General features: G+C 56.4%; 1 protein-coding gene across 4 annotated transcripts; it reads right to left on the bottom strand.

The window, feature by feature from the left end:
• Positions 1-398: 398 nt before the first annotated feature.
• Positions 399-7,498, bottom strand: GP9 (glycoprotein IX platelet). 4 transcript variants are annotated; one of them, XM_081526571.1, is made up of 4 exons: positions 7,293-7,498; positions 2,094-2,165; positions 1,199-1,411; positions 399-1,108 (listed from the first exon to the last, which is right to left on the bottom strand). In XM_081526571.1, exon 4 carries the CDS (start codon positions 1,094-1,096, stop codon positions 554-556), a length of 543 nt encoding a protein of 180 aa, XP_081382697.1. In that variant the 5' UTR covers positions 1,097-1,108; positions 1,199-1,411; positions 2,094-2,165; positions 7,293-7,498; the 3' UTR covers positions 399-553. The 4 variants fall into 4 exon arrangements, with proteins under 4 accessions (XP_081382697.1, XP_081382698.1, XP_081382696.1 ...); XM_081526572.1 differs by having other exon boundaries at positions 1,199-1,382; XM_081526570.1 differs by having other exon boundaries at positions 1,199-1,321.
• Between the last annotated feature and the right edge of the window lie 5,371 nt (positions 7,499-12,869).

Below are 12,869 nucleotides of genomic sequence, written 5' to 3'. Positions count from 1 at the left end.
GAAGCTTGAAGATGGCCCCAGCGGCCACACGCCCAGAGACCCCTGGCAGGCCTCCGAGCCCACACGAGGCCCCTGCTGGCCGGAGGTCATGGCCGCGCTGCCTCCGCCTGCCCTGGCTCCCCTCTGAGACAGACACGGGGCCACACCTGCCTCCACTCAGACCCCACGTCTGCCTGGAGCTGGTTCGTGACCTTGGACGAAGCATCCTCTGCCAGAGCCCTGGTTTCCTCAGATGGGGGACAGGTGCTTCAAGCATCCATCCCAGGTTGTGGGTAGTCACCAGTGTGGGGCGTGGGTGCCAGCAGCCAGGAGGGCATGAGAACCTGGCCCCTGGACCTGGGGAAGGGCTCTGGGGTGTCTGGAGACGATGGGGTTGTGGGTGTTTGGAGGGCGGGAGGTGGAGGTGGACCCAGCCATTTTACTAGGAACTTGGGGGATAGGGAAGCCCGGATCAGTGGCTGTCCGAATACAGGGATGCAAGTTTGCGGGATGCTAGGAGGGAAGCATCTCCGAGTCTGGATAAGGACTGGTTGGGCGGCGGGTTTCTCCTGAGCTACCGGGGGCTGGCCCGGGGCACCGGGACGGCGCACAGCAGGCTCACCAGGAGAGCCAGGCCCAGCGCGGCCACGACGGCCAGCGCCGCGTCCCACCAGGGCCCCGGGTCGGCCCAGGACTCCCGCAGGCTCCAGCCGCAGCCGCCCAGCTCGGAGCCGCTGAGCTGGGCGGGCGTGCGGCCCGCGGCGTGGGCGGGGCCGGTGCAGAGCAGGCGCTGCAGCTGCTCAGGCTCGCGGTCCTCCAGCCAGAGGCGCAGGTAGACGAGGCTGCAGTCGCAGCGCCAAGGGTTGTCCACCAGGTCCAGGACCTGCAGCTGGGGCAGGTGGTCGAAGGCGCCGGGGGGCACGGTCTGCAGGCTGTTGTTGGTCAGCAGGAGCTGGCGCGTGTGGGCCGGCAGGGCGGGGAGCGCCTCGAGCCCGCGGCCGCGGCAGTCCACCTGCAGCCCCATGGTGTCCAGCGTGCGGCAGGCGCACGCGGCCGGGCAGTCCTCGGAGGCCTCGGCGGCCGCCCAGAGCCACAGCAGCGCCAGCCACGCGGACATCGGGCAGGGGGGCTGCGGGGACAGTGGCAATGAGGTCCCGGCGGCCTGACCCCGCCCCGGCCCGAGGGTCAGCGGGGCCCTACTAAACAAGGGGCCTCTCACCTCCGTCTCAGGCCTCGGCTTTCTCCTCCGTGAAATGGGTGGTGGGAACGTGGGCGTGAAGCTCTCAGGACCCAGGCCGGCTGGCCCTCTCAGGATGCTCAGAAGGCAGGATGGTGAAGGTGGCTACGGCGAGGGGGGTGAGTGGACTCAGTCCCTTCCTGGGAGGGGTGGGTCTGCCTGCCCCCTGCAAGAGACACCAGCCCCTGCTCAGGCCTGGGGGCAGCAGGTGCCAGCTGAATGACGGCAGGCCAGGTCAGGGCCTCCCCCAGCACTCCGCACACCTAAGCCTGGGTCTGGTGGATGGCGTGCATACCACCGACCACACCTTGGCCCATGAATGCAAACCCCTCTACCTGGTTCACAGCAGAGTGAACTTTCTTGGGGTCCCTGGTACGCAGAGCAGCTGGCTGAGGTTGCTTGGTTGGGGGGTGGGGTGGGGAAGGGGACCCAGACCAGGCTCCAACTGGAAAGCCCTAGATCAAGGCTCCTACTTGGAGTTGGGGAATGGAGACCCAGAGAGGGAGACTGCCCAGCACTCTGTCAGAGGCCAGGCTTGCACTCGGTTCTTAGGGACCGCAGTCATCTGCCCAGCTCACTGCCCCTCCAGGGCTTGGTGGAGGCTACCTCCCCTTCTGAAGGTGGGCTCCCACCAGGGCTGGCCTGTAGCAGGCTTCTAAGGAATGTCTGTTTAGTAAACCAGTGAATCTTGACTCAACCAAGCACCTGGTGTCTCAGAGGGAATGCCTGCCCATGCCCCCGTGCCTCCCCGCTAGGAGGGGCAGAGGCTGGACTTGCCACAGACCGCCTCTCTCTGCCGGGCCTGGACCCAGAGCCCCCCAACCCCCAGGAGGGCCCGCACGGTGGGAGGTGGTGCTGGGTGATGAGGGCCACTTACCTGACCGGCCTGCCTCAGGGCGCCCCTTCTATGGCCTGAACCACCCTGGCTGAAGCTGGTGGTGACCCCTGCCTGAGTGGGAGGAAGGAAATGGTGGAAATAGCCTGGCTTATCCCTGTGTGCAGCCCCGGAGGGCCTCTCTGTAGAGGCGGCGGCCCTCGGGGTTCCAGGAACTTGTGCACAGAACCGCGGGTCAACCCCAGTTTATCGGAGGGTGCAGTGCATCCCGGAGAAGGCAGTGGCAACCCACTCCAGTACTCTTGCCTGGAAAATCCCATGGATGGAGGAGCCTGGTGGGCTGCAGTCCATGGGGTTGCTAAGAGTCAGACACAACTGAGCGACTTCACTTTCACTTTTCACTTTCATGCATTGGAGAAGGAAATGGCAACCCACTCCAGTATTCTTGCCTGGAGAATCTCAGGAACAGGGGAGCCTGGTGGGCTGCCGTCTATGGGGTTGCACAGAGTCGGACATGACTGAAGCGACTTAGCAGCAGCAGCAGCAGTAGCAGCAGTGCATCCCGGGGCTTCCCTGGTGGCTCAGCTGGTAAAGAATCCGCCTGCAATGCGGGAGACCCCGGTTCCATTCCCAGGTCGGGAAGATCCCCTGGAGAAGGGATAGGCTACCCACTCCAGTATTCTTGGGCGTCCCTGTTGGCTCAGACAGTAAAGAAGCATCTTGCAGTGTGGGAGACCCGGGTTCGAGCCCTGTGTTGGGAAGATCCCCTGGAGGAGGGCATGGCCACCCACTCCAGCATTCTTGCCTGGAGAATCCCCATGGGCAGAGGAGCCTGGTGGGCTACAGTCCACGGGATCACAAAGAGTCAGGCACGACTGAGCAACTAACACAGCAAGCACAATAGTGCATCCCATTGGACCACAGGTCCTCCACGAGCCTCAGTCCCAGGTGTAGGAGAACCAAGAAGGTTGGGAACGCTTCCTGGGGGAGGGTGCCTTGCATTTTCACATCTTTCAACATTTTGCAAGCATACTTAGTCATTCAGTCGTGTCTGACTCTTTGCAACCACATGGACTATATAGCCCGCCAGGCTCTTCTGTCCATCTCCTATATTGGTGGGCAGATTCTTGACCACTGAGCCACTTTAATGCTTTCTGATCCTTCTTTTTAACAAAGAGCTGCATCAGTCTTGAGCTAGAAATAAAGACCTTAGTTGTATATTCAGTATAGCTATTTCTACAGGACATTCTACTCAGGGGAGTGACTGCAGCTTTCCATCTATGTTAGTAATATAAAGTTCTCTTCAAAAGAGACATGTATCTTTAATTCAATTATATTTTTAACATTATAAAGTATGAATTAAAATCAAGCTGAAATATTACAATTATAAAATTAAAATAATAATATATGCCTTTTATTATGTTGGAGAAGGGCATGGCAGTCCACTCCAGTGTTCTTGCCTGGAGAATTCCATGGACAGAGGAGCCTGGTGAGCTACAGTCCATGAGGTCACGAAGAGTCGGACATGACTGAGTGATTAACACACACTTTATAGTGTTATAACAATGTCAGTAATATGAAATATCAACTTTGCAGAGATGGGAAAACATACCCGTGGCCATGGGGGAGCTGAGGTGTGGTAACCCTTGGGGCACAGCAATGCTTGGGAACAGGTTGGAAGGGGTTCTGGCAGCCAGAGAGACCCAGGAGAGATGCCCAGAGGGGGGCTGCTGGGAGAGGCACCACTGGCCTCCCCCGTGGTCAGGGTCAGCCAAGGACAGCAAAGCTGAGAAGCAGGTCTCAGGCCCCCGGTCTGGGAGGCGGTTCTAAACCCTCAAACTCAGATAGTTCGGGTTGTTCTAAAGGAACACTGAGGCCCAGAGCGGCCAGGCTGCCAGCCGAGGGGCCGCTCGGCTGTGAGCAGGGGTCACCTGGCCGGGAGGGAAGGAGCCGCACCCCTCCAGCTGATCTGTTCTTAAAGCAGGTGACGCGGCACCAAGGCCACAGGCAGGAGATGTCAAGGGCAGGGGGCTGGGGGCACTTCACCCCCGCCACCCCCAGACCCACAGGAGCGCCCCTCCCATTCAGGAGGGGGGCAGGTGTGCGTCCTGACCTGACCCTCCCCCCCCCCCCCCCCCGGTCAGGCCCACACTCTCTCCTCTCGTGCCTCTGAGGTTTCCTTCTTATCTCAACACGGACGGCTTAAAAAAACGACAGAAATAAATCGTTTTCCTTGTGGAAAAACCGGACTCTGCCGATGAGCAGGAAGATGATAAACGTGGTCCTCAACCCCAATATCCAACTGCCTTTCCTTTCCATCCTGTGAGTATTGTTTTCTCACCCACATAGGGCCGGACAGGGCCCAGGCCCTTGGGGGTACACCCGCAGGTCACCAGCATTCGCAGGCTCCACTGTGGGTGTGGCATCTTTTATTCGGGGATCCCAGACCTGAAGGGCCCCCCGGCCACCCATATCTCCCCACAACAGGCCTCCGTGGGCTCAGGGTGGGGGGCCACCCTGGGCTTCCTGAGGGGTCTCCCCCTTCTGAGGCTGCCTGGGTGGCCGGCCCAGCTGACCACAGGCTTTTCCTGGGGGGAAGTGGGGGCCTTCTGCTCCCTGACCCATCAGGCCCCCTGCCAGGTCCCCCACCCCTGCCCACAGAGGCCCCTCCCTTGGACTCCTTCCATCTGGGTATGTGCTTATGCCTTCTTTATCCTGTAAAATCCCCGTGTGCATGCGTGTGAGTGTGTGCGTGCGGGTATGTGTGTGAGTGGTTGTGTGCATGTGTGTATGCATGCACTGGCCCTGCTACTGCACAAGGGGTTTCTGCTCCTGGAGGAGTTCCTAGGACGGCCCCCGGACCTGGGGAGCCCACCGCGACCTCAGGGCTCTGCTTCACAGACAGCTGACCCTGCAAGAGCCAGGTTTCCCGCCCGAGGTGCACCTGGGCGCCTGTAAGTTGCTGTCGCCCCCACATTTGCAGGGCTTCATGACAGCAGCGAGAGAGAACCTGAGCTCTGAACCCTGCCCCTTTCACCAGTTCAAGGTCACGGCTCTGAAGGAGGAAACAGACAAAACAGGCTCTATTTTGAAAGCAGGACTCCATCTTGGACCGGACTGTGGACTCTGAGCTCTATGCCCAGTATCTCTGGAAACGACATACCAACTGGACAACCAGGCCCCTGGAAGGAAGAGCCCCAGGGCTCGTAGCTAGACTCTCCGCCTAAAAGAATACCCTAATTATCTGTATAACCAAATAGAATCATACATTCTGTTATGCTTATTGGGGTATGACCACAGGCCTATTAATAACTGTCCACTGTAAACCACCTAGGCTTAAGGCACACGAATCACAGTTAACTTTGTATCTTTCTCTTCCTTTGTTCAGACTAGTTTCAGGGAATTTGGGGAGGGGGGTTTGGGCACGTACACTTAGGGTATATAAGGTTTTCACAAAAACCGGTCGGGGTCCTTGGCTAAGAGGAGACTCGGCCTTGGGCCCGCCGGTGTAATAAACTGCTCTCCGCTATCTGCATTGTCCTTCTGAGTGAGTTTGTTTCCCGAGCGCGTGTCTACAACAGCTCCTGCACCCTGCCCCCTTCTCCTGACCCTCCCCATAGGTGACAGACGCCTAGAACACAGCCCTTCTGGAAAGCCCGCCCCCACGTCCACAACTGCCCACACGTGCCATCGCTCTTTCTGCCTCTTCCACCAGGACGCACTTTGCAGGACCTAAAATTATGTTCACATTTTGTCTGCGTTTATGAAATGTCTCCTCCCAGGTAGACAGGAACTTCTGAAGGGCAGGGACTCAGTGCTGTTAATGCTTTTAAGACAGCTGCGCCTGCACGTCGCAGGTGCACGAAGCGTCTGTAAGATTTGCAGACCACCTCTCCTCCCGCTCCGGTCAAGCCCCTTCTCTCTGGACCGCCGTCTCCCAGGCGCCCGCTTCTGCCTCTGGCGGCAAAGGTCTGACCGCCTCCTCGAGTCTTCAGGTTAAAATCAGGTCCTCAATGGCGTCCCCCTCTGCAGCACCCCGTCACCACCTCGTGACCACCAGCAGGTCAGCCTCGTCCCCTCTCCCCACTGCACACCTCTCTCTTTCTGGTGCCCTCCATCCCAGGTCCACCCAGGGCAGGGCCTCTTCCAGGAAGCTCTCCTGGAACAGCTCCCCCACTTCCAGCAATCCAAGAGGCACTGCTGTCTGCTGTGTGTCTGCCCCCTCGCCCCCCAGGGTAAGTGTCCTGGGGCTGTTCACAGAGAAGGTGTGGCTGAAACTTGAGCAGGGCTGTTAGGCTGTTTCAAACCAGGTGGGAGAGCCTTCGTTTTTTCACTGTTTCCTAAGGCAGGGTGCTTAGGAAGCCCTTTATCTTTCGGCCCAGGACTCTGCATTATCCCCTGGAGCAGTTTTCCTGTCTCTGGAAGCAGAGGAGATTAAGACGCTGTGACTCCCAGCCTCTCTGCTGTCACTTTTAGCCTGTGCACCCCACCCCAGAAGCCCTCCTAGAGTCCGAGGGCGATCATCACTTAAGCCCATCACACCTGTAACCTGTGGCCATGGATTCGCCGGAACCCTGGTGCATCCTCCAGGCCTCTAGAAACCTTAACAGGGGCCGCCCGAGTTGTTTGGCAGGAACTTGGAGTCAGTGACTCCATGAGTTTGAGCAAGCTCCGGGAGTTGGTGATGGACAGGGAGGCCTGGCGTGCTGCAGTCTATGGGGTCGCAGAGTCGGACACGACTGAGAGACTGAACTGAACTAGAGTCAGTTAAGGCTGGTTGGGACCTTAGACCCTCCAACAGGGCTTGCCTGAAGGTCCACTTAGTGACCTTTGACATCAGAAGCCCCCAAACCCTACCCTCCAAAGATGCTAACTAGGCCTGAGGAAGCCTGGAGTGGAAGTCTTGTCTCCAATACCAGTTCTCTCTGCCGTCTCTGGCTTCAGAGGGTGAATCCCCACTCCCTTCGCCTTCCCGGAGCGGGTCTGAGACTTGCCCCCCTGTGGTGTCTAAGCGTTGCGCCTGCTGCGTGGCGAGGCGCACACACCTCTACCAACGTGGGTGTGTGTCGTGGTGCCACGCGGGGCTTCGGCGTCGGGTGTGCTTCCTGCCGGCTCTGCCGCCCGGGGCGGGGGGAGCTCTGCCTCAGTTTGCTCGTCCGTAAAATGGGGGAGAATGAAGCGTGGGGCTGGAGTGTGGCCGGCGTGGACCGAGGGCACTCCCCTCGGGCTCAGCAGACATACCTGGTCGGAACCCGTCTCTGCAGGGCAGGTAAGGCTGCCGCCTCCGCTGACTTAGAACAGGCATTTCCTTTTCAAAGTCCTTGACGTCGACTTCAAAAGGGAGCTGATTCCAAGGAAACGGTAGAGCCGGATTGAGTACAGGTGGTGGGGAGACCCCAGGCATCCCCGAGGAAGCGACTGGGGCGAGGCAGCACCCCCCCACCCCCACCCCCCGCCTGCTTGGAGGCTTCCGACTCCCGTCTTGGCTCCGCACTTCACCGTCGCCATCTGCTGCCCAGAGTGTGAAACTATGCGCTGTTTCCTTGGTCCGGGCGGGTGCGTGAGTGGGGGCAATTTCAGGTCAACCCAGTGCTTTTTGGTGCCTGGAGGTGAGAGAGGGTGTTGGGCAGAATTTCCTACAAAACCTTTATTTTTAAGGCATCGCAGACCATTTGAAGAATCCCAAAGAAGCTTTGCTAGAAAAAGGCAAAAGGAGAGTGGTGGGCATGGAGGCTGTTTGTAAATATCCTTTCCTCCTGGTTTTCCTGAAGTTAAGGCTATGGCTTTTCCAGGAGTCATGTATGGACGTGAGAGTTGGACTATAAAGAAAGCTGAGCACTGAAGAATTGATGCTTTTGAACTGTGGTATTGGAGGAGACTCCTGAGAGTCCCTTGGACAGCAAGGAGATCCAAACTGTCCATCCTAAAGGAAATCAGTCCAGAATATTCATTGGAAGGACTGATGCTGAAGCTGAAACTCCAATACTTTGGCCACCTGATGGGAAGAACCGACTCATTGGAAAAGACCCTGATGCCGGGAAAGATTGAAGGCAGGAGGAGAAGGTGATGACAAAGGATGAGATGGTTGGATGGCATCACCGACTTGATGGATGAGTTTGAGTAAACTCCAGGAGTTGGTGATGGACAGGGAGGCCTGGCGTGCTGCAGTCCATGGGGTCTCAAAGAGTCAGACACGACTGAGCGACTAGACTGAACTGCACTGGTCTGTGCAGCCCCTTCCAGCCTCTGCCCACCCAGGGCCAGCTTCAGGGCCTGCTGCCAGGGCAGCTGCCCAGGGCCCACTCAGCCGCCCTGCGCTTGGGGTCTGCTGCTTTCTGGCCACTGTCCTGAGGCTCTCAATGGTGGTGCCTTGCATCGTCCTCTCACTGAAGTCCCGGTAGACGGTGGTGCTCCCACCAGCACTCCGGGCCTTGGCTGCACTCCTGAGTCCTGGCTGCCTGCCCCTCCGGCCCCCAGGCCCCCAGGCTGCCCTCGGCCAGGTATCTTGTGTCAGCCCGTGGCTGGTGGCAGGGGACTCCGTCAGGCCTGCCTCTTCCCCAAGCATGCTGGTGCCCTGGAGTGACCCTCCAGTCTGCTGAGTGTCCCGGGGGCCCGTGTCCTCCTCCCAGCCAGCTGGTTGTTATTGTCAGGCCTCGGATGATATCCCTAAACACCCTGCAGAACCCTCCCGAATCACCCTGTGAATGAGGCAGCACGGTTTTTCACTAGAAGTGTTTTTGTTAGCTGTTGCTGCTGCGCAAAGCAGCGTTCCCCAAGCTCGCAGCTTTAAGCAGTAACGTGTGTTCACTTATTCTCTCAGTTCCTGGGGGGTCAGGACCTTGGGAGTGGCTTTGCTGGGCAGGTCCGGTTCTGGATACTGCAGTCAGATCCCGGCCTGAAGACCTGACCCAGGCTGCGGGTCCTGCTTCTGAGATGTGAGCCGGGCTGATGGCTGGAGGCCTTGGTTTCTTACTGGCTGTTGACCGGGGGATGCTGTCACATGGCCTTTGTCACAGGACGCTTGGGTGTCCTCCTGGCATGGGGAGGAAGGCGGCCGCCCAGGCCTTTCACGACTTGTGTCTGGGGTCACACCATCAACCCCTCTGTTCTCTGTTAGACCCGAGTGGCTAAGTGTAGCTCACACTCAGAGCAAAGGGAACCTGGCTTAGTATCTCAAAGGAAGAGTATTGAAGACTGTGTGCATTTTACCAGGAAATTTTCAGATTCAAATAGCTGCAAGGCCTCCATCAGTAAATTCTACAGCTTTATTGAGAGGCATCAGGGAAGGGATTAATTGGTTAATAGAGCTCCCAGGAGCCTCAAGGGAGGAGAAACTTCTGGGTCGGGATGGTGGCTTGAATGTCAGGCCCGGATATCAGGGAGCCTCTGCTTTTGGTGAGGCTCTCCTTGAAACTCTGTACGTTCCTGCTTCTTCCTCTTTTAAAAAAATAAATATCTATTTGGCTGTGCCAGGTCTTAGTTGCGGCATGTGGGATCCAGTTCCCCGAGCAGGGGTCAAGCCCAGGCACCCTGCACTGGCAGGCTGGAGTCTTAGCCTCTGGACCACCAGGGAAGTTCGCCACCTTGAGGTTTATATACAGCAATCTCCATGTGTATGATGAAGTTGCTGATCTTTTTTAAAACAATTGCTTTTGGCCGCGCTGGGTCTTCGTTGCTGGGTAGGCTTCTCCTGTGAGGGGTGGGGGCAGCTCTCTAGACGTTAGGCTATTCTAGTCGCTGGATTCCCCTGCCACCAGCCACGGACTGACACAAGACGCCCTGGCCCAGGGCAGCCGGCTTCTTCTTGCAGTGACTCCTCGTGTGGGGCACAGGCCGTCGGGCATGCGGCTTCAGTAGCTGTGGCTCCCAGACCCTGGGGCACGGGCTCAGGAGTGGGCGCACGGCTGAGTAGTTCTGGCTGCATGTGGAATTTTCCCAGGCCAGGGATCGAACCCGGGTCTTCTGCGTTGGCAGGCGGATTCTTCACCCCTGAGCCACCTAGGAAGCCCTATTGCTGATCTCTTAATTTCAAACACATGTTAACATCCCTGCATTTTTTGACTCCCCTCCCCTCATGACAACTGTGATGTTTTTGACAGCACATTTGACATCTTTTGTGTATCCCTTAATTGCTTATTGTGGATATCGATTTTGCTGCTTTGTCTTTTAATCTGCCTACTAGCTTTGCATGTGGTTAACTTGCCCCCTTTAGTGGGTATTGGCTTTACCAATGAGTGTTTTCCTTTCATAATTTTCATGTTTCTGGTTGTAGCCTCTTTTTTTTTTTTTTTGCTTAGAGAAGTCTCTTGAACATCTCTTATAAAGCTGGTTTGGTGGTGCTGTAAAACTTTTGATCTCTCCATCATATCTGAATGAGAGTCTTGCCAGGAAAAGTATTCTTGGGTGGGTGTAGCTTTTTCCCTTTCATCACTTTATATATATTGAGCCCCTCCCTTCCGGCCTGCAGTTTCTGCTGAGAAGCCAGCCTTTGTAACTTGTTGCTTTTCCCTTGCTTTTGTGTGTGTGTGTGTGTGTGTGTGTGTGTGTGTGTGTGTGTGTGTGTGTGTGTGTGTGTGTGTGTGTGTGTTTTGTAGCAGCGTGTGGCATGAGGGGTCCTAGTTCTCCAACCAGGGGTCAAACCCACTCCGCCCTGCAGCGTGAACCACTGGGCCACCAGGGACGCCCCTCCCTTGCTGTTTTTAATGTTTTTCTCTTCATCTTTAGTTTTTGCCATTTTAATTACAGTGTATCTTGGCGTGGTCCTTTTGGGGGTTGCTCCTGTTGGAATTCTCTGTGCTTCCAGCACCTGAATGTCTCCTCGCTTTCCCAGGTTAGGGGAGTTTTCAGCTACAATGTCTTCAAATAAATTCTGTCCCTCTTCTTTCTCTTCTTCTGGGACCCCTGTGATGCTAACGTGAGAATACTTGATGTTATCACCACGATCTCTAAACTGTCCTCGTTTCTATTCTTTCTTTTTGGCTTCAGTGATTTCCACTTCTGTCTGCCAGTTCACTGATCCACCTCTCTGCATCATTTAGTCTACTGTTGATTCCTTCTAGTGTCTTTTTTAAATCTTCAGTTACTACATTTTTCATCTCTGTTGGGGGGTTCTTTTATATTTTCTAACTCTTGTTAGAAATGCCTTAACTTCTCACTCTGTTTATCCCGTCTTCTCCTGAGTTCTTTGATCCTCTTAATGATCATTACCTTGAACTCTTTCTGGGCTAGATTGCCTGTTTCTGCTCCACTTTGCTCTTCTGGGTCTGTCTCTTTTCTTGGTGGGGAAATGGGGAGTGGCTTTTTCTGTTTTCATTTGTTTTTGTTTTGACCACGTGGCATGTCTGGGCTTTCTCTAGTTGCAGTGCCTGGACTCCTCTAGTCGTGTCTCATGTCAGCTGCCCAACCAGGGACTGACCCTGAGTTGGAAGGCAGATTCTTACCCACTAGACCATCGGGGAAGTCCAACCTGGGGTTTCATCTTGTTCTTTTGTTGTGAACATGCTCCCCTGTCACCTCATTTGCCTAATTTACTCTTTTGGCTGCCTTGTAGGTTGGTTGTTAGCCGACCTTGGAGACGTGGCCTTTTGTAGGAGAAGGGCTGTGGGTCCTCCAGCAGTGCACTCTCCTCCGGCCACAGTGGACACCGTAGGGGTGCCCTGTATGTGGGCGGCTCAGCCCCTTCTGTTGTGGCAGGCTGACCACTGCGAGTGGCCTGGTGGGTGTGGCTGGCCCCTGGTCCAGTTGGTTGCGTTTTTTCTTTTAGTAATGTTAGCATTAGCTGGTCACGTGGTTGCCCAGCTACAGATGACATTTCCCAGCATCCCTTGCAGCTAGGTATGGCCAATGGGATGAGCTTAGAGGACACGTGAGCCAGAGTGCCTGAGCCTCCCCTCCCTGTCTGCTCCTTCCTGGGGGCTGGAGGGCAGACGCGATGCTGGTGATTGGCTTCTGCCAGGGATGACAGCCTAGGGGATGACAGCAGCACAGCGGAGGGAACCTGGGCCCGTGGGTGACCACCTGGAGCAGGAGCCTGGGCCCGTGGGTGACCACCTGGAGCAGGAGCCTGGGCCCGTGGGTGACCACCTGGAGCAGAGCTGCTCTGTCATGCACTCCCCTCTGGACCGTTACAGGAGAGCTAGCTCTGTCCTGTTTGACCCAGAGTATTGTGGGATCTCGTTTATCAAGGTGGTTTAGCCTGCGCTGTAACTGATCCAGACCCCAAGCCCTGGGGTCCCTAGTCAGACATAGGTGGCAGAGGTAGGAAGTGTCTGAGATGTGGGCTCAGGAAGCAGGCCTCAGCCCAGGCATGGGTGCTGATTTGCTGTGTGGTGCTGGGTAGTCCCTCAGCTTCTCTGGGCACCTCTGCATGCTAGTCCATCTCATAAACTTGTCTCCAGTGAGATGAGGGCTGTACAAGGATGATGCACCTTTGCTTGTCAGGCAGAGGTCAGAGAAGATTTTAATTAGGAAACTCCTGAGGGTGAACCTTAGTGTGGTTGGAATCTGCAAGAATCCTGCCCGCCTGCTGTCTGTCGATTCCAGGGGGCCAGAGCAGGGGCAGGGGGTGCTTCAGGAACATCTCTCCGGTCCCTGTTATTATCACTATTATTATTTTAAAATATGTATTTCTCTGCTTGCTTCGGGTCTTAGTGGCAGCACGCAGGGTCTTGATCGCGTCACGGGGGCTCCTTGGCTGTGGTTTATGAACTCACTGGTTTGCGGCTCGTTGGCTTAGCTGTGGCATGTGGGATCTAGTTCCCCAACGAGGGATTGAACCCACGTCCCCTGCGTTGGAAGGCGGATTCTTAACCACCGGGC

This window comes from Giraffa tippelskirchi, chromosome 9 (genome assembly GCF_054371585.1).
Source record: "Giraffa tippelskirchi isolate mGirTip1 chromosome 9, T2T-mGirTip1v1.2.pri, whole genome shotgun sequence".
Classification (NCBI taxonomy): domain Eukaryota; kingdom Metazoa; phylum Chordata; class Mammalia; order Artiodactyla; family Giraffidae; genus Giraffa; species Giraffa tippelskirchi.
This window is presented reverse-complemented; position numbering and strand designations above follow the sequence as displayed.

What these genes read in the sequence shown, in the direction of transcription:
- GP9 (XM_081526571.1), bottom strand. Translation starts at nt 1,096, where the DNA reads ATGTCCGCGTGGCTGGCGCTGCTGTGGCTCTGGGCGGCCGCCGAGGCC.